Genomic DNA, 21,603 nt, shown 5'->3' on the forward strand with positions numbered 1-21,603 from the left:
ACTCTTCAGTGGTGAAACATGTCAATTGCCTACAATGACACACTATAAGATCTGTCAATATTGTGGGTGTCTTTCTCTCCCTCCAGCTCAGCCCCTCCTGCCACCATGTGTAAGCAAGTAAGAAATCTCTTATTCATCCACGCTTCCCTAGTACCCTACCACCTTTTCTTTCTGTTTAATATATTTCCAATATGATGCACACTATAAACGAAATTTTGCAGCAGTTAAGACTCTATATTCATGTTTGGGAAAGGTGAAGATCTCATTAATATTGTTAAGGACACTGAATGTGAAGAAAAAACTCAGATGGCTTAAGGGGGATGGAGAGATAATCATTTATGATCTTTATCAAGCAATCACTTAAGTGTCTAAAGTCACTTAAAGGAGCCAGTTGTAACTGAGAGGAGTATGGCAAGGAATTTTATACACCAACTCAAGCTACACACAATGAGCTGTTTTAAAATTGAAACAGCATGCACGGTTATCACAGCGGACACTTTGACAAATGTTGTTCAAACAATACTTCACCTAAATGAAAAGTGTCTGCTGCATGGGTCTTGGTTATTTAAAACATCTGTAGTTGTTGTGAAGGTCTAAGGATACTGGCAACCATTATCTCACATTTTATCAGTTTAGTATCTTTTTTGTTTTGTTTTTTATTTTGTTTTTCCCAACTGCTGTGTGCATTTGAATTTGTGTAGCACTTCTTTTCTCCTCTCCTTCCAAGATATCTTCATTCACTCATTGTGTTCCTTCTCTATTCTTCTGTCAATAATATAGTTTGTTTGGGGGGGGGGGGGGGGGGGGAGGATTCAGAGCAAATTTGTGAGTGTTAATTATGGTTCAAAATTTTGTTCAATCCTGACAGATATCTTTATATACTTCAGTTTCCTATACATATTCATGAATTTCTGTTATTCAGTTGTTTTGGTTCTTTATCAGTAGAGCAATGTTTAGAATTTTCTTTGTGAACCTGTTATTATTGATTCTATGTATGTTGCCATTAAATTGTAATCACCAGTTTAGTGTCATTGCATTTGCACAGTTTCTCATTTATTAATTTTTTCTTGTGCATTTTCAGATGCTGTTTTCTCAGAAATTTGACACATATTCAGACTTATACTAAAGAAATCCATATTATCTATTATGTTTATTAAATATAATAACTTCAAAATAAAGGAAATATTTCAACTTACACAAATGTCAGAGGTTTATCAAGCTTCTCAGATGCTACCCAGGTGAATTCTACTTTTGATTTCTCGTCGGCATTGATGTGAGTTACAGCATCCTGCAAATGATTGAAACTGATTGTAAATTTAAGTTTTATGTGCAGGAACACTTTCTAAGTAATATCAATATTGAAAACTTAAAATGGAACAATAATATCACAGACATGTGAAGTCATAGACTATCCATAAAATACCATTTTTTGTTATAAAAATTTACTTACATTAAGGCATCACCTTGCAATAATGGAAATGCTGCTGCAAATCAGCAGCAATGGTGGTTGATTTCAAAGCAGACTCAGTCGTCAACTGTTCGTAACAGGGCACTCTACCAAACTACAATTCCTCATTGACACAGGGGTTGATCTCTCAGTTCACCCTTCTTCTCATCCTCCATGGCAAAGTACTGATGGCAACTACGTGCATGCTGCGAATGGATATTCCATCAAGATTTGCGGCTGTCTCACACTACTCTTAAATTTAAATTTTTGATGTGAGCTCCTATGAATATCCATTGTTGCCACTGTGCAATGCTGAATTGTTGAAGCAGTTTCCTTATTGTTTACGGCCTCCTCCCAGATCTTCACAATCAATGCCTGCTTGAGTCTACAACACAGTTGTCTCATCATGGACACCTACACCATGCCAACCATGCTGGAGCCAAATTTATAGCTGGAAATTCACCATATTACAACCTGCTTTGCTAGTACTCTGAAGTCACCCATCCATTGCCAACTCTAGTATTGGAAAAATACTCGAAAGATCATCACAATTTCAGCATGGCAGGATCATCAGTCCACCCACAGCCTCGTCATCTACCTCAAGATAAACTGAAGATTGCAGAGCAAGAGTTCTCATCAAGTTATCACAAGGAATTTGTCACTCTTCAAATAGTATCTGGGTCTCACCACTACATATTGTTCCTAAGAACAGTAATGGGTGCACCTTTGAGGCAGCTGTCAACAGCTTAATACCATAACAATACCTGATCATTACTCAGTGCCATATGTCGAAACTTTTGCTATGCACATCCACAGCAAGACAGTTTTCTCCATGATACACCTCATCCACGTTTTTTGTCATATACCCATTACACCAGAAGATATACTGAAAATCATTTATGAATTTCTGCAAATGCCATTTCGACTATACAATGCCTCCTGTACCTTGCAGCACCTAATGAATGAAATAAATTAGAGTTCTGTTATGTGTATGCTGATGATGTGCTTGTAATGTTGTCCAATAAGGCAGAGCATCTAGCACATATACAGCAACTGTTTACTAGTCTATAAGAATATAGCTGGGTTATTAATCCATCAAAATGTGTCTTTGAAGTAGTGCAAATAAAACTCTTAGGATGCTCAAGGAATCCTGTCACCTCAAGACACAGTTGAAGCTATCTCTCAATTCCCATTTCCCACTGCTATATCAGAACTATGCCATTTCTTGGGCTTTACAAGTTTTTATTGACTTTTATGCACAATCATGCATTGTTGGTAGCACACCTCAATGAAATACTAAAAGGTTTGCCTAGATCTAGACATGTGCTGCAGTGGACTTATGCCTATTCTCTTCCTGGCACATCTCTCAAGTTATGGTGGATGAATCGTCAACTACCACTGAAGCTGTATTACATTAACATGTACAATGTGACTTGCAACCCCTAGCTTCGGTTAGTAAAAAATTATCAGTTTCACAAGCAAATGGGTCAGCGTATGATTGCAAGCTCTTATGAGGCATATGTCTCAATCAAAAAGCGTAGGCAAATGCTTGAAGGTAGACATTTCGCTATTGTTACAGAGCATAAGCCATCCGTGTTTGCATTCTGTCAGAAGCCAGACAGTAAATCACCATACCAGTTACAGTATTTGGACTTCATTGTGCAATTTACTGTGGATATTTGACATATTGCTGGTGACTAGAATGGACCAGCGGATGCACTATTTCATACTGATGCCACTGCAAAGGAGCTTGACTTCATAGTGCTTACCAATGACCTGGAAAGAGACAATGAACTGAAGGCATTTCCTGAAACATTGTCAGGCTTACAGTTCCAATGCATTCAAATACCATTCCCAGACTAATCGCTACAATGTGATCTATCAATGTCACAAGCACGACTGTTTGTTACAGCAGATTTCTGCAAGCAAACATTTTGCTCTCTTCACAGCCTCTCTCATCTATAGTAAGGACTATTGTATGACTAGTGAAGAAGTCATTTTCTTGGCCAAATATCAAGAATGATTTCAAGGCATTTCTCTGCCAGTGCAATGCTTCTCAGAAAAATGAGCTAAATTGGCACATTACTGTTCTGCTCAATACTTTCATCCCACTGAATCAACAGTGTGACAATGCCCACTTTGACATTACTGTATATTTATCATTGGCCAAAGAATATCAGTACTGCCTGACAGTTTAACGATTTCTCTTGCTGGCCTGAAACCTATCAAATGAAAGATACAACAGCAGCAACTGCAGCCACACCTTCTTTTGCGAGTGAATTCCACATTTTAGCATCTCTCTCCACATCACTACCAATCAGGACAAACAATTTGAGTCTTACTTCTTTAAAGCATCTGAGTTTCAAATCACTTTCAGCATTTCTCGCGACGAACTGAATTCGAACCTGTGTCTACCACATTTCTGCTAATGGTCTCGTGGAAGAGCTCCATAAACAGTTCAAGGTCTCATTCAGATGCTTCACAGAGTATTGAACTGACAGCTTCCCTGTTGTCCCACTAGGCCACCAAACAGCTTTACAAGAAGATTTCATTGCAACAACAGCTGAATTGATGTGTGGACAAAGACTTTGACTACCTAGAGAATTCTTCATTGACATGTCAAACAATGTTATTGAAGCATCAGACTTTGTACAACATCTACACTCACAAGTTCACTAGCTGCATCCAGCTGATTCAGAAGGAAATTTTATCAAGTGACAATTCATTTTCTATCACTTACAGTCCTATAAACAGGTTTTATCTGACATCACAACATTATAAAAATTCTCCAAGCACCATACAATCATCCATATACAGACAGAATACTCAATGTTGACATCAATGACTCTTCCTTCATGATATCCATTGACAGGCTTAAGTCAGCCCTTTCCCCAGCTGAGACTCTCATCTGTTTAGGGATAGCAGCTAACAATGAAATGCTGTCTATGAGTGATTCCACAAGGACACCAGATGCCTGTGCTTTTGGTAAACATCCAGTCACAACTCATTTCAGGTACTGTGTACACTTCAACCTAAATATTGTTGACACTTACGTAAACTCTTTGGTTATTCATGTTGTCTGTGAACTTCAAACAAATGATAAGCATACAGAATTCAGCAAACATGATCCTTAGTCCAACTATGATGAAACCCCCACCTTCCTATCATTATAATTCATTATTGTGGTTTGCACAACTGGAAAGCCAGTTTCTCTTGGCTCACATCACCTCACATGAAACTGAATATAGTTATGTGGTGGATGCACTTAAGAAGCAGATAGGTATGGAAGTACAAGACATCTATCTTCACCATCATGCACTGAAGAATCCATCTCTATCAAACATGTGCTTGCTGTAGTCAGAAGCCAAGTGACCTGAAAAATTGCTCTGCAGTGAAGAACTCAGTGCCTGCACACCATCCCAACTATTTTGTCTTCTTCACGTGCTGGTAGTCAATGCAATTGACAGTGATGTTCTGCACAATATATGACTGTGACTCTTACTTGCGGATGCACAGAAAATACTCACACAGCACATATGTCAGAGACATTTTACAGTTATATTATCTGCTACACTCTTCTCATCCAGAATCACAGTTAACTGCTAAAATCTTAGACTACTGTCCAATTGTACCACACTTATGCTGCCAATAGGTAAAATGGGTGGCAGGCCCCCACTTAAATTAACTTCTGCCCTTCAGGAAAAGATGAAAGTAACTCAGTTAAAATATGGAATGCAGCAATTTTTACAGCACAGACGCAAGGGACCTCTTTTGAAAGTGTGAAGTCATGCATTAATAGTTAGTGTTCAATTCAGAGGTGGATCAGGATTACTTCATCCCATTGGAGTCTGATGTGAGCACATCATTGGATAGTTTCTCCAATACAGTTAATAGTCCCCGACTACCAGTGACTCCTCCACCCACAGTTGCATAACACAGTGATGCACAAAGATGATGGTCAGCAGGTGAATCATTCAATATGTCACATTTTGTTCCCTGTAGGTCACTTTGATTGCTAAATTTGCTTGCTCATTTCCTGAGGTTCCCTGCAACCCAGCGGAATGATAGCGACTACGCTGCTGTTGAAGAAGGATGAATGAATCCTGTATATTTCATGTGGATACATTTCCTAAAGTGTATGAGGGCACTTGGGATATTTTATCATATGAGAAACTTTGATGACATGTCATTTTCTCCAGTGTCTCTGAGAACTGTGTGCTGTTCTGCACTAAATAGAGTGTACACATTAGTAAGGTGAATCCTGAATATGTGACTGGTAGTCAATCCTTGGTTTGAACATCAGTGTACAGTATGTTATATTAAAATAGTGGTGACTATTTAACATTTTATAAAATAAGAAAATAGGAAACATTGATTGAATTTTTGTCGGTGGTTGGCAGAACATGATTATAATATTCAAAGGAAAACCCTTACTGATGTTCTACAAAATTATACTTATTTGGTCACAAACTGGCTTTCAGCTTCTCAGGCCATCTTCAGGTGACAATTGAAAGTTGCAAACACAGATGTTCATTATGTGTAACTTACACAGGCATTATTTATACAGAAGACACAAAAATGACAAAGTGTTTACATAAGAAAACATTACTATAATTACATTAATTGGAAAATAAGGTAAACAAATTTTTATGTGGGGATACATTTAACAAAGGTGATGATGTTTCTACAAAACATTTGGTAGCCCATGATTTAAAAATTGCTGCCGCTCTTAGTGATGAACTCTCATACATTTAACAAAGGTGATGATGTTTCTACAAAACATTTGGTAGCCCAAGATTTAAAAATTGCTGCTGCTCTTAGTGACGAACTCTCATGCAATGAGTTCAGTATGTCAAGAAGAAAATAATCTCCAGTAATGTCATTGCTACCAAAGCAGATTAATCAACAGTTTAGTTCTTTTGAACAAAGGTGATTACATTACAAAAGTGAACCAGCACCTTAATAGTTTCAATTTCCAACATCTACAAAAAGATCACATTGCTCCTTTCAGTGAACAAATGAAAACTGCCATCAGTTCATGCAAAAGTATTATATCTGAAACCGACAGTTGTATGCTAGCTAATATGAATCCCTTGGCTCCTAAATTATATGGCTTACCCAAATTACATAAAGATGGTGTTCTAGTATGTCCACTAGTGGTATCCTTGTTTGCTCCCATGTTACCTACTATTGAAAGAGCTTGATTATACTATTAAAATGAAAACCAGTTTTAAACCTAAGTTTGGTATCAAAAATTCTATGACTCTTGTTGACAAAAATGGAAGATATGCAAATCACACCCAGTTCTAAAGTAGCATCATTCAATGGCGCTAGCTTATTTTCAAATGTTCCTACTGATGAATCTGTAAACATATCAGTTGATATTTCCACTAATCCAAACTAAATCTCAGAATTACATGACATAATTGATGCTATTCAAATGAGTGTAGAACAGAACTACTTCTACTTTCAAAACAAGTATTATGGTCAGTATAATGGTCTAAGCATGTGTTCACCTCTTAGTCCTGTACTATCTGAAATTTTCATGAAGAGTTCTGAAAAAATTTTCTCACCAAAAGAGCCATTGAATTGTAAAATCAAGTATTGGTTCAGATATGTTGATGAGGGCTGTGTTTGTGGAGTAGTAACATTAGACAATTAGATACATTACTACTGCATTTAAAGCCACAACATAACAAAATTCAGTTTATAATAGATCTGGGAGCTCTTCTATAAATTTCATGGATATTAAGATAAATGTTACCACAAGAAAGCATGCATTTAGCATAGCTGCTGATATGGTGATTCCTGCAAGTTCCCAGCATCCTCACAATCACAAACATGCAGCTTTCCATTCAACAGTGCATTGTCTCAATCTATTCCACTATCCAAATCAGCCTTTCAAACAGAACTACAAACCATCAAACAAATTGCTTCCAGCAGTGGCTAAAGCACTGCCTTGATTGATAGTATTCTATGAAAAAATGAAGATGAATAAAAATAAATTTACATGACTTCTATATTCTGATCAACAGCAGTCATTCAGCATTTACAAGGTCTGGTGCAGAAATCAATTTATTGGCAACATTCCAGACAATCTTGCGAGAAAAGTTAAAGTTTCACAACTACAGACCTGCATTTTGTAATACTAATAACACATCATAATTTTAATCAGAAGTAATGACAAATTGCAATCCTTGGCAAGGAGTGGTGTATATAAAATCACTTGCAAACAGTGTGAAAAAGGGTATATTGGTCAGTCAGGAAAAACTGTGGCAGTTAGGCTACATGAACACGAGAGAAGCTGGTGGTTAAGGAAGAAAGATTTGACCTTTTCTGCTCATCTTTTAGTAGAAATAATTAATATGATGTCAAATGTGAAATTTTATATTCTGTCAAGAAAAGCAGAAAGGTGATTCTACTGTAAATACTGGAAATCAAGAAACACATGACAAAGAATGCCAGCCTAGTATTAAATGAACAGACTCATTTTCCATTTCCCCTTTGTTAAATTAAGTTTTTGTTACAAATACTAGAGTCAAACTGTGCATTCATCTTATTTCTCATTATTTATTGAATGTATCTCCTTATAAAAACTTTGTTTAACCCCTTTTTTTAGTTGAAGTAATTGCTGCAATGTTTTCCTGTGTAAACATTTTGTCATTTTTGTGTCTTCTGTTCAAATAATGTCTGTGTAAGACGCACAACATGTTTATCTATGTTTGCAATGTGCAGTTGTTTCTCTGAAGATGGCCTGAGGAGATGAAAACCAGTTCATGAACAAAGAAATATAATTTTGCAGGACTTTCAGAAGTGTTTTCCTTTTTAATATTAATAAAATACGAACTTAAAAGTTATATCAGGACTGCATTACTTCTTAAAGTTTGTCAACTCCAACATAATTCTGGGCAAAGGTGGAGATCTGCTACAACCTTGGTGTATAACTTTCAAATGCCACCCCCATCTCTGAAAGTCAGCTCTTCATGCAGATCTGAAAAGGCCTTGTTGTCCATCAATGAGGCCCAGAACTTGCATGTTAAGTACTTTGTAGCTTGATAAATGACATCTTGATGTGCATCATGAGGTGCAGTTCAGAAGTATTTATATGCCAGACTGGTATTTGGGTATATAGCTTTTCATCATTGACACATACTGTGTGCATCTACATCATCTGACATGTCTGTCAAGTATACAATCTTTATGTCCATTAAACATCATGTGAATCTTTGTGGTACACAGATTGTCATGTGTACATGTTGTTACTGTGAAACAATAAAAACCATTTCACAGATGATGTGCCTGAATACTGAACTTGAAAATAAATACTTTCAAAGTGCAGCTCCAGGTGTACATTAATATGTCATTTATCAGTGAGGTCCATTAAAACACAGCAGCCATCACCCCCATTCCCACACCTAAGAGCAATGATATTATCAAATTTCAGAATTATTTATAGTGCTCATTGTACAATAAATTATTTCTTGAGTAAAGTCCTTACCTGCTTTCCTGAGCTACAGTTAACAATCTGGACTCCATCAGCTTCTTGGAAGTCACCCACTCGGCCTTTCTCATGTGCCTGACACATAAATCCTTTGAACTTTTCACCTTTTTTACCAGTGATGGTGACCTTAATCGGCTCACCTACTTTAATTTCCCTCTTACTGACAGTGATAACATAGGGACAGGGGTCTTTCTGAGCTGGTACTCTGTGTTGTGGCACAAGATCTTCACAAGCATCGGTGGGTGCACCACTGCTGTAGCCAGCCGCATGGTGCATCAGTGCAACCAAGCATATTACTCCCAGCAAAATAAATGCCTTCATTCTGAAACAAGGTGTTTGCTCACTGTCAGTTTCATATCAAAATGGTTACATGTACAATAGCACAGTTATGGGGAATGGTTAGTAATGCAATGATAGAGTATGTAACATACATATATATAATCTGCAAGAAAGACAATTTTTTTCAATCACTTTAGCAAGTAATTCCACAGGTGCGAGGCAAAACAAAGTAAGTGATTTGATTTGATCTATTTGTTGGCCCATTTATTTATTTCTGTACAAGGGTGCAGGAGGATATTGAGAAGTCCATTTGTGATGAGAATGAATATTGAGAGAATATGTTCATGACTGTGTTATGCATACATTGGTAATGTTATAATTATGTAATTATTACAAACTTTTGCAGTAAATAATGACAACAGAAATTGTTGTGCACATAGATACTGCTGTATCGAGGTCTTGCACCCACTCAGCCAGCAACCAACAACCCAGATGGATTATGCAGGCACAGACTTCATAGGGGACAGCTCCTCAGATGACAGACAAGGAATGACTGCATATCATGTGACCACCAAGTGGCAACTCAAGCACCACCAGAGGTCACTCACCCCACAAACCTTTTTTCCTCCATGGGCTGCATGCCTGAAAGTAGTGCCTGCAGTGTACTGGCACCCAGGCAGTATTTAGGTCAGTGCCTGGGCTACTCTCTACCAGTAGTTGAGTTTCATGGGCCAGGCACTGATTGCAAAAGCTTTCACAGAAACAGGATCTCACTCTGGAGCCACTGCTATGACACCAACACTGTCCATGTTAGCCTTTGCCTCCCAGAGCTGCCAGCTATGGACCTACACCATTCCTAACCTCTACACCAAAGAGACATGGCCTCCAGTGCCATGACAGCAGTTGGACTCTGTTATATTTGTCTTTATTTTCATTGGCAATATGCTGATCTTAAACTTTCATGTCCCTAGGAACTTTAATTATTGTTTGTCCTCCTGGGGCTTTGATTGTGGCACTCTTTGTGTATACTCGCTAGATTTTGGAACTTTCAGTTTACTGTGACATTTTCAGATCTTCAGGCTTCAGAGATTATTATTGTTCTCCCAGTATTAAAGAAGTGACTTGGTTTCATCTATGCTGCCTTCAGTGGACACATTGTCTGCGATGAGGTTCCTTCTCTTCTCCTTCTTCTTCCTGCCCCAAGCCAGTGTCTCTCATATTTCCTCTGACCCATGTAGACATTGTTTTTGTGTGTCTTCTTCCACTTTCCAGTAGTAGACTTACTCTCATGATGGAACCAGTAGATGTCTCTGACTGTGTGATGTTAATGTTCTAGTAGAAGCAGCACTCTCATGACCTGCAACCTGCCTTTTCCATGTCACCTACAGAGCTCTCTAACGCCCCCCCCCCCCCCCCCCCCACACATCAACTCCATGGTCAAAGCTTCTGGATGGTGCCGCCCCCCCCCCCCCCCCCCTGTTCTAGCAGTTCACCAGGAAGGTCAGTCTGTGGGCACACTATGTTGCACACATGGAACAGCACTTCCTAGCCCACAGCATCACAGGTGATCTGCAGCAGTGTGCCTTCTTTCTGGCATACAAGAGCCCAGACATTTACCACCTCCTGCAACAACTTAACCCAGAAGTGGAACCCCACACTCTGCCCTAAGGCAGGCTGAAATCAAGTTTGTTAGAATACTTTGACTCCCACGTGCATGTGGCAGCAGCTTGCCCCAAGTTTTCCAGCTACCATAAATTTAATGAACTGTCTTACTGGGAATGGAACACCCGTTTCTATGGTTTATCTCATGACTGCCATTTCCAGTGTAGTAATCCTCAGTGTCAGTAATCGAATGTGGCTTTCTTGGTCTGGAACGTGATTTTCATGCATGCTCCTTATGTGGGACTGCACATGGATCTCTTTAAACTGAAAGACCCTTCTTTACAAACAAGACTCCACATTGTCAGAGCTTTTGAACAGTCTCTCAGATCATCATCCACCCTGCATGCCCCATCACAAGTGTTCACCACCCAACAAACATGTTGCCCTCAGCCCCAGTCATACTCCCCCCCCCCCCTCTCCCACCTGGGTCAGATTCACACAATTCAGGCAAAAACTCAGCAGCCAGATGCCACCATCAACAGGTCTATTTCTGTAGCTAGCATTTTATTAGTCATTAGAGACACCTGTGCTCCTACCAGCATGCTAATGCACCTCTTGTGAGTGGATGCAAAGATGGATCACGGGGTGGATCTGTTCACAGATGTATCGTACTCTCAGTCTGTGCTCCTACACTCAGAGGAATCTCCATTGCTAATGGTAGCCATCAAAAATGCACTCATCAATCTGCAGATAGATACAGGGTCCTCTGCGACCATCATAAATTGGCAATATTATTATCGTGTGATGTCCTCTCCCCTTCAACATTTTAACACTCCGCTGTGTATTTATAGCAGTTACATCATTGAAGTCAATGCCCAATTTACAGCCCAAGTTCAGTACCATTCAACTGCCCTCACCGCCAGGGTTTGGTTGTTGACACTCTGGGAGCAATCAGTCTCTTGGGCCTGGATCTGTTCAATTTTCTTGGCTTAGAAATACACAATACTGTCAAGCTGCTGGTTGCCAAACCCCACCTAGAACAGTTCTTTTCTAAGTTAAGTTCAGTGTTCATGCAACCCTCCTCAGTTGTCAAAGATTTTGAGGCACATGTGGCTCTTCTACAATCAGCAGCACAAAAGTTCTTCAAAATCAGAAATGTTCCCTTTGCACTCAGAGCCAATCTTCGACTGCAGATACAGTTGTTTCAGGATGAGGGTATTCTCTCTCCTGTTTCCAACAGCTGAAGGGCCATCCCCATCGACTTTGCAGAGAAATCAAACAGCACGTTTTGCATTTGCAGGGACTTCAAGACAACCATTAATGCCCAGTGAGTCATAGACACTTTTCCTGTTCCCAAGGCAGAGGTCACAATGCTCCAATGAGCAGTTGCAGAACCATTACACCACCTCTTATGCAAAAATGTTCACTGTCATGAGACACTGGCATGTGATAAAGCCTTCCAGAACTTGATATGTGCCCTCCTCCACCCCCACATGCCTGACAGAAAAAGACCCTTCCAAGCCTCCAATATTGGAAGCAGAAGCATCAGACAATGGGTTGGGGTGGTCCTTTCATATGTGACTGATGGGAGTGGCCAATTGCATTTGTGTCTAAGAGTCTCTCTGCTGCAGAGGATAACTCCAGTTGGATAGAAAAAGAAGCTCTAGGGCTCAAATTTGGCTCAAAAAAGGTTCCATGACTATGTCTATGGCCGCCATTTCATGCTGTTCACAGACCACAAGTACTTACTCCCTCATTTCAAGGTGTCAGCAAATATTCCAGCCAATATGGAATGCTGCCTTCAATGCCAGGCTCTATTTCTTTCAAGTGTGCTAATGCTGATCTCCTCATGCCTTTGGGCCAGGACCCGGCCTTTCACATCAATCCCACAGTCTGCTTCCACATGGAAGTCACTGCTGAGGTTGCTGAAGTTTGACGCCAACCTTGTCGCATGCCACACTGCCAAGGACCCAGTGCTTAATGAGGTATTCTGCCTGGTGCTACATGGTTGGCCACCAGACTGCAAGCAGCTGCAACATCCAGAGGTCCAGGCCTACTTGTATTGTTTGATTGAGCTCTCCATCTTCAATGATATGCTCCAGCTCCAGGGGGAAAATGGATGGACCAGGGTTATGATCCGAGTGGCCCTTCAGCAGTGTATCTTGTCTCTCGTGCAAATCTGGCAATGGGAAGTTGTGCTGACAAAGTGCCTGGCCTGCCATTGTGTCTACTGGCAGAGTATGGACACAGTGATCACCCACATGGTTGCCTCCTGCAGGCAGTGCAAGCAGGCTACCCCTCCAAGATTTTTTTTCCCTTGGCCAGGCCCTTCTGCCACCTGGTCGGGGCTACTGTACACATGGATTTTGTGGATTCCTTTCTGAGATAACCCAGGTTAATTGCCATAGATGCTTGCTGTGTCTCTCACATGTCTACCATATATGCAGGGCACACCACTCAAACCCTATCTCAATTTCTTTTCAATTGGAGTGCTCCCAGAAACTATTGTCACAAATAATGGCCCTCAATTTGCTTTCATGGAATCTTTGCTTTCTGTGAAGCAAGTGGTATAGTGTTGATACATACTGCACCTCATGAGGTCCTTATGCTCTTTCTGGATCCTTATTGTTCTATTCCCCAGGACAGGTCAACACCAGAGAAAAACTCCACAGCCAACTACATTGGTTGCAGTTATCTGTCATACATCCCACCTGCACCCACCCCTCCTCTCAGTGGTCCAGCCACCACTGTTTCTGTCTCTAACAACTTGTGTGGGTACTTCTCTTCAAAACAAAGAATGTCAGCATTGGTTTCTTGCAGTCATTTCCAATCTTCTTGATCAGGCCATGGCCAAAGAGACATTCAAGATGACACAGTATGTTGTAAACACATTAAGCAATTGTGGCCTCTTTGTGGTCCTTTTCCTGGGTCTGTTAATCTGTCATCATCTTCTGTTTCAGAGGCGGAATTGTCCACAGTACCCATCCCAGACACTGCTGGCCTATCTCAGTTCCAGTCTGTGGCCAGTCCCTGAATGGGCACTTAGCTGCCCCACATGCCATACCAGTGCCAACGCTGATGGAGGTAGACCTCAGCTGCCCCAGCCACCAATGGGAACTCAGCCCATTTCAGAGACATGGAGATGTGCTACCACATTTCCTCCCATATGGGGGGGGGGGGGGGGCAGGATGGAGGGGGAAGGGGGGAATACTGTGGCAAGTCTTTGTGCCTACTCATCCAGAAACCAACAACACAGACTTCACAGGGAACAGCTCTTCAGATGACAGACAAAGGATGGCTACACTCTGCTGAACCACCAGGCATGACAAACCCAAGTGCTATGAGGGGTTACTGGACCTGTGAACCTTATCTCCTCCACGAGCCATGTGATTGAAAGTAGTATCTGAAGTATCCTGTTGCCTAGGCAGTATTGAGGCTGGCACTCTGCCCTACACTTCACCAGTAAGCTCTGAGTGAGTTTCCTGGGGCAGATGCCAATTGCAAAAGTATTGCCACAAATGGGATCTCACTCCATGGCAATGCCTCCATCCACACCAATCTTCATCTTCCAGAGCAGCCAGCTATGGACCTGCACCATTCATGGCCACTGCACTAAAGTGCCATGATCAGCAATTGGACTTTGTAATGTTTATCTTTGTTTCTCATTAGCAATATGCTGGACTTTAACTTTAGGAATTTAACTTTTGCATGTCCCTTCCAGACTTTGATTGTGGTGTGCTTAGATTCTGTAACTTTCAATTTACTGTGGCATTTTCAGGCCTTTACCTTTCAGAGATTGTTATTGTACTTTCAGTATTCAAGAAGCGACTTCATTCCAATTATTGTGTTCCAAACTGATTCCCATTAGAGAATAATGTTTTTGTGTGTTACAATAAACTTCATATTCATTTTATACCTGGGTGTTTCTCATGTGCCACCTTCATTGGATACATCAGATGTGATGGTAGGTCAAATGAAAACTTTAGATGTTTCATAAAATAACCCTAAAATTGCACCTGCAGCCTGTAAAATGCCAGGCGTTTTCCTAATAGTGTGACACACAGTCAGAAGGAGACAGTATCATGCAGATGAACAAACACTATAAAAGATACAGTGTAATGATGGCTTTCCAATTGCAATAGTCACCATGGATGAATAATGTTCTGTTATTCATTTTATATGTCTACATCTATACTTTACAAACCATTGTAAAGTGCATGACAGAAGGTACTTCCCAATGCACCACATATTCTTCCTATTCCCTTCTGGCAAATGATAGTGGTACTAATAGCTTCTGAAGAATAGCAGTTATCTAGTTGCTCAAGACAGAGATATTTCAAGAGCAACAATTGCTACTTGTCATGCTGTTATCACATATCTGCAGGCATGGAATCTTATTTATGTATGGACACCAGTGAATTCTTTAATTGATGGGAAGATCTTCATTGTTGACTAAGTTTTAAACACTCAATATGACTCAACATAAAGACACAGCTTTCTTTTACATAAGCACTCCATCTTCAGGCCACAAGTGGCCCATTGGGAACATCAGACTGCCATGTCATCCTCAGCTGAGGATGTGGATAGGAGGGGCATGTGGTCAGCACGCCGCTCTCCCAGTTGTTATGATGGTTTTCTTTGACTAGAGCTGCTACTATTCAGTCGAGTAGCTCCTCAGTTGGCATCACGAGGCTGACTGCACCCCGAAAAATGGCAACAGCACATGGCAGCCCGGATGGTCACCGATCCAAGTGGCGGCCACACCCGACAGCGCTTAACTTCGGTGATCTGACGGGAACCGGTGTATCCACTGCGGCAAGTCCATTGCCTTTCTTTTACATGAAGATGGGCAAAGGCATTAGACAAAGGTTACTTTAAAAATGCATATGAGGCAGGTCAAGAATGTCAAAAAAAGTTCAAAACTAGTTTTCAACAGCATTTTGTTGCAACTTAAAAACAAAATTACTCAAATATTGTGCTGATTTGGTAGTACCCATTTTTGTAGTCAGTTAATTAATCTAGGTGTATATCCTGAAAGACTGAAGCATAGAGGGGAACCTTCTTTGTAAAACTGGAGACAAATAAGTGATCCTCTACTTATAAAATCTTTCTCTTCTCATGTTCTCAAAAATTTTTCAGAAGCTGACTTTAAAAGAAGTATTAAACTGCTTCTCTGAGTACATCTTAGTCACAACTTAGTTTAACTTGCATAAAAGCATTCTATAGAGAAAGCAATATGGTCTCACAAATGTATTTCTAGTAGAAATAAATAAGAAAAACTACTGTTTTGGCAATTTGTGTGTTCTTGCCAAGTCCTTTGATTGCGTAGATCATGAAATTCTACCAGGGCAACTAAAATTGTATGTTGTCAGTACCATTCCCCTTTAATGGATGGAATTGTGTCTCAACAACAGAAGACACAAGGTCACAGTAACAAATGGTACAACATAAATATGAATAAATGTGAAATGGGGAAAATATTAAGGTGTCCCACAAGATCTGACACTTGGCCCACTGTCATTTTTAACTAAATAAATGATTCTTCTGCAACATCAGAAGGTTCTTCAAAAACTCTGATGTTTTCTGATGACACTAATACATCAATATCAGGTCAAAACACATTCATAACAGACACAGCCAGAAGAACAAGGGAACAAGCTTGTGACTGGTTCATAACAAACAGTTAAACCTTAATCTTACAAAGCAAGAGTGTACCCATATTGGTTGGTTGGCTGATTAATGTGGGAGAAGGGACCAAACAGTGAGGTCATTGGTCCCATCAGATTAGGGAAGAATTGGGAAGGAAGCCAGCCATGACTTTTAAAGGTAATCATCCCGCCGTTTGCCTGAAGTGAATTAGAGAAATCACGGGAAACCTAAATCAGGATGGCTGGATGTGGATTTGCACTGTAGTCCTCCAGAATGCGAGTCCAGTTTGCTAACTACTGTGCCATCTCACTCGGTAGCATACCAAGATCTGGTCTAGGGGTTTGGGGGCGTGCAAGAGTTGGACTGGGAATGAGCATCATGGAGGGGGGAGGTATTACTCATGTTAGTGTTGTGTTGAATAGTGAAATAGTTGTTAGATTTCACAACAAATGGCTCTGGGAACACATGCTACTAGTAAATGCCCATTACATATTCTGATTATTGTGAAACTGACACTGAGTTGATATATCTGTCTGTTTGACTGGACAGGATGCAAGTTTAGTTTAAGAAGACCATTTTTCTTACATATTTTACATACTTTTACTCAGTACTGTCATCTAGCATAATGCCCTGGGGAACTGCTACTAAGGTCAAAAAAGCATTTACCTCTTCTGAAAAACAACTCTTTCTAATCTGCCAGGAAGTTTCATATCATGCATACTCAGCTGCAGAGTGAAAATCTTATCCAGGATATATCCCTTAGGCTGTGGCTAAACCCTGCCTCAGCAATATCCTTTCTTTCAGGAGTGCTAGTCTTGCAAATTAGCTTTGGTGAAGTTAGAAAGGTAGGAGATGAGATACATGTGGAAGTAAAGTTGTGAGGACACATTGTGAGTCACGCTTGCATAGCTCAGTCGATAGAGAACTTGCCCACAAAAGGCAACAGTTCAAAGTATGAATCTTGGTCTGGCACACATTTTTAATCTATCAGGAACTTTCATATCTCTGCACACTCTGCTGCAGAGTGAAAATCTCATTCTGGAAACATCCTCCTGGCTATGGCTAAGCCATGTCTCTGCAATATCCTTTCTTCTGTGAGATCTAGTTTTGCTAGTTTCACAGGGGAGCTTCGGTGGAGTTTAGAAGGTAGGAAAAGAGATACTGGCAGATGTAAAGCTTTGAGGATGGGTCATGAGTCATGCTTGGATAGCTCATTCAGTAGAGCATTTGCCCAGGAAAGGCAATGGTGCCGAGTTCGAGTCTTGATCTGGCACACAGTTTTAATCGACAAGGAAGTTCCACGTCAGCACACTGTGCTGCAGAGTGAAAATCTCATTCTGATATCAAAAAGGACTTTACAACTTTGAAAACTCATATTGATTTATTAATTTAACTTACAGACATGGTTTTAATGTCATATTATAGCAAAACATATCAATTTTTTTTTACCATATACCTAAACAGGTTAAAAGTGAGATCCACTGAGTGTGTGACACATATGCCATCTGAGGCCAATTTCTTGCCAAACTTGCTGCAGCATGTCAGCTGTGACTTGTTCAATTGTGAGGCAGATTCTAGCTCTGAGCTCTGGTAGAGAGGCTGATAAGGTTGGAACAAACAAGGTACCCTTCAAGATATCCCAAAAACAAAAATCAAAAAGCATCAGATCCAGTGAATGTGGGGGCCATGCATTTGGTGAACTTCAGGCCATTTGCCTACGTGGAAAGTGGGCATTTAGGAGATAATTAGGTTGTTAACATCAATATGCATTAGGATTTTGGAGCATGTACTGTGCTTGAACATTATGAATAACACATGGGAAATGAATTATTGACAAACAGCCAACACAGATTCAGAAAATATTGTTCTGGTGAAACACAAATAGCTCTTTATTCTCATGTAGAAATGAGTGCGATTGACAGGTGTTGCAGCTAGATTTGTGATCAGAAAGGTCACAGTCCATAGTATTTGACAGAAAGTCATTGAGCACTACAGTAGTAATATCTAGCATCCCCCAAGGATTAAAACTGTGTGCCGGACCGAGACTCAAACTCAGGACCTTTGCCTTTCACGAGAAAGTGCTCTACCAACTGAGCTATCCTAGCATGACTCACACCCCATCCTTACAGCTTTACTTCTGCCAGCACCTTGTCTCCTACCTTCCAAACTTTGCAGAAGCTCTCCTGCGAACCTTGGAGAACTAGCACTCCTGAAAGAAAGGATATTGCGAAGACATGGCTTAGCCACAGCCTGGGGGATGTTTCCAGAATAAGATTTTCACTCTGCAGTGGAGTGTGCGCTGATATGAAACTTCTTGGCAGATTATAACTGTGTGCTGGGGTGTAAGTCATGCTTGGGTAGCTCAGGTGGTAGAGCACTTGCCCGCGAAAGGCAAAGGTCCCAAGTTCGAGTCTCGGTCCAGTACACAGTTTTAATCTGCCAGGAAGCTTCATATCAGTGCACACTCCACTGCAGAGTGAAAATCTCATTCTGGAAACATCCTCCAGGCTGTGGCTAAGCCATGTCTCCACAATATCCTTTCTTTCAGGAGTGCTAGCTCTGCGAAGGTTTGCAGGAGAGCTTTTGTAAAGTTTGGAAGGTAGGAGATGAGGTACTGGCAGAAGTAAAGCTGTGAGGACAGGGCGTGAGTCGTGCTTGGGTAGCTCAGTTGGTAGAGAACTTGCCCGTGAAAGGCAAAGGTCCTGAGTTCGAGTCTCAGTCCGTCATACAGTTTTAATCTGCCAGGAAGTTTCATATCAGTGCACACTCCGCTGCAGAGTGAAAATCTCATTCTGGAAACCTAGGCCTCACCTTGGAATAATTTAAGGAAATAGTGAGAAATCTAAGTTAAGATGGTCAGAACATGATTTGTAACTCATTCTTCCGAAATCACATGACCGAGCGAGATGGCATACAGGTTAGCACACTGGACCCACAGTCAGTAGGATATGGTTCAAATCCCCATCCGACCATCCAGATTTAAGTTCTCCATGATATTCCTACATTGCCCCAGGAAAATGCCCCAATGGTTCCTTTGAAAAGCACATGGCCAATATTCTTCTCCATCCTTTCATAACCAGACATTGTGTTCCTTCTCTAATGAGCTTGATGCTGATGAGACATTAACTCTAATCTTCTTTCCTTCCAAATACCACAACTTCTGTCAACATGTATCTTCTGCATTTGCTTGTCAGAGGAGTAATAGAAATACTACTATTAGTCTTGCAGAGTTGTGATTTAGGTACTACAGTGAATACTATACCTTCCTGTATGTCCATACAATTTACGCAAATCAAAAAAAGTTTTGCATCACCTCAGTGCCGAGAGTTCTGGAGCCTACACAGAAAATTGGAAGAGAGATCAACATATCTACCCTTTTTATTGCCTATGAAAACTACACATTGCATTGTACCACTAAACTGCGAGACCTTCAGAGGCAGTGGTCCAGATTGGTGTACACACTGGTACCTCTAATACACAGTAATATGTTCTCTTGCATTGATGCATGGCTGTATTCATCATGGCATGCTATCCACAAGTTGGTCCATATTATCCCACACTTCAATGGCAATTTGGTATAGATCCCTTGGAGTGGTTGGTGGGTCACATCATCCATAAGCAGCCCTTTTCAATCTGTCTCAGGCATGTTTAATAGGGTTCGTATCTGGAGAACATGCTGGCCACTCTAGTCGAGCAACATCATTGTCCGGAAGGTAGTCATTCACAAGATGTGCATGATGGGGACGCAAATTGTTGCCCATGAAGACGAATGCAGTGCCAGTATGCTTCCGATATTGTTGCACTATCGGTCAGAGGATGGCATTAATGTATTGTACAGTCATTATGACGCCTTACATGGCCACCAGGGGAATACGTTAGCCCCACATAATACCACCCCAAAACAGTGGGGAACCTCCACCTTGCTGCACTCACTGGGCAGTGTGCCTTAGGCATTCAGCCTGACCAGGGTGCCTCCAAACACGATGCCTCTGACAATTGTCTGGTTGAAGGCATATGCAACACTCATTGGTGAAGAGAACGTGATGATAATCCTGAGTGGTCCATTCGGCATGTTGTTGGGCCCATCTGTACTGTGCTGCATGATATCATGGCTGCAAAGATGGACCTCGCCATGGATATCAGGAGTGATGTTGTGCATCATGTAGCCTATTGCACACAGTTTGAGTCATAACATGATGTCTTGTGGCCGCACGACAAGTATTATTCACGTTGGTGGCATTGCTGTCAGGGTTCCTCGAAGCCATAACCCGTAGGTATCAGTCATCCACTGCAGTAGTAGCCTTTGGAACATACTTACTTACATTCATACAAATGTGCATCCATTATTATACACACAACAAAAAAAGGGAGGCATGTCATCAACAGTTCCTGCTTCTTTGTATCTCCTCCATGTCAGAACAACATCGCTTTGGTTCGCTCATGCATGGTTGTTTACTTCTTTGAGTGGGTTTAGTGAAATCTCTGAACAGTTGAAGGGACTGTGTCTGTGATACAATATCCTAGTCAGCGTTTTTATCTCCAGGGGTTCTGGGAACCGGAGTGAAGCAAAACTTTTTCTGTTGTGTGTATAATAATGGATGTACATTTGTATGAATGTAAGTAAGTATGTTCCATATTTCCTCTTAAACCATTAGATCAGTTTCAATCAAACTTGGTACTCATATTATTTACTGTCCGGAAAGACTCACTGTCGGGGTAAAAATCACCCACCTATCAAAGAGTTGGGGGTGCAGGTGAAAAAGCAGTGTAGCACATGAAGTGAGAATAGCTACTTTAGTCATCCAGTATTTGAGAATAAGAGCACTTAGAAACCTGCACAAAACTTTACACATAATTTAGAACCTATGTGACACTTTTTCTCTCTGACAACCGCCACAAAATAATGAAAGGACAAAATTTTGTCACTTGCTATATTTTCATTGTACGTGAAGCACCACATTTTAATTTATTGCCTTTTTGCTACTAACCATATTCATGTCACTTTTTGCATACAGTATTCACATATACCACTAAATGTACCAGAAAAATTACATCATTATATGGCATTTGGTTTACGAGATAAGACATCATAAACACTGAAATGAGTGAAAAACTACTGCATCAT

General features: G+C 40.7%; 1 protein-coding gene across 1 annotated transcript in view; it reads right to left on the reverse strand.

Moving 5' to 3' along the window:
- The window catches only part of LOC124595612 (putative defense protein Hdd11), a 49,944-nt gene that overhangs the window by 16,878 nt on the left and 11,463 nt on the right, over positions 1-21,603 (reverse strand). The window contains exons 2-3 of the mRNA XM_047134430.1: positions 8,946-9,270; positions 1,197-1,288 (exon numbers count right to left, since the gene is read on the reverse strand). Coding sequence (XP_046990386.1) covers positions 1,197-1,288; positions 8,946-9,269 — 416 coding nt within the window. The 5' untranslated portion in view covers position 9,270. The remainder of the gene's footprint in view (positions 1-1,196; positions 1,289-8,945; positions 9,271-21,603) is intronic.

The sequence above is a fragment of the Schistocerca americana genome, chromosome 2 (genome assembly GCF_021461395.2).
Source record: "Schistocerca americana isolate TAMUIC-IGC-003095 chromosome 2, iqSchAmer2.1, whole genome shotgun sequence".
NCBI lineage: Eukaryota > Metazoa > Arthropoda > Insecta > Orthoptera > Acrididae > Schistocerca > Schistocerca americana.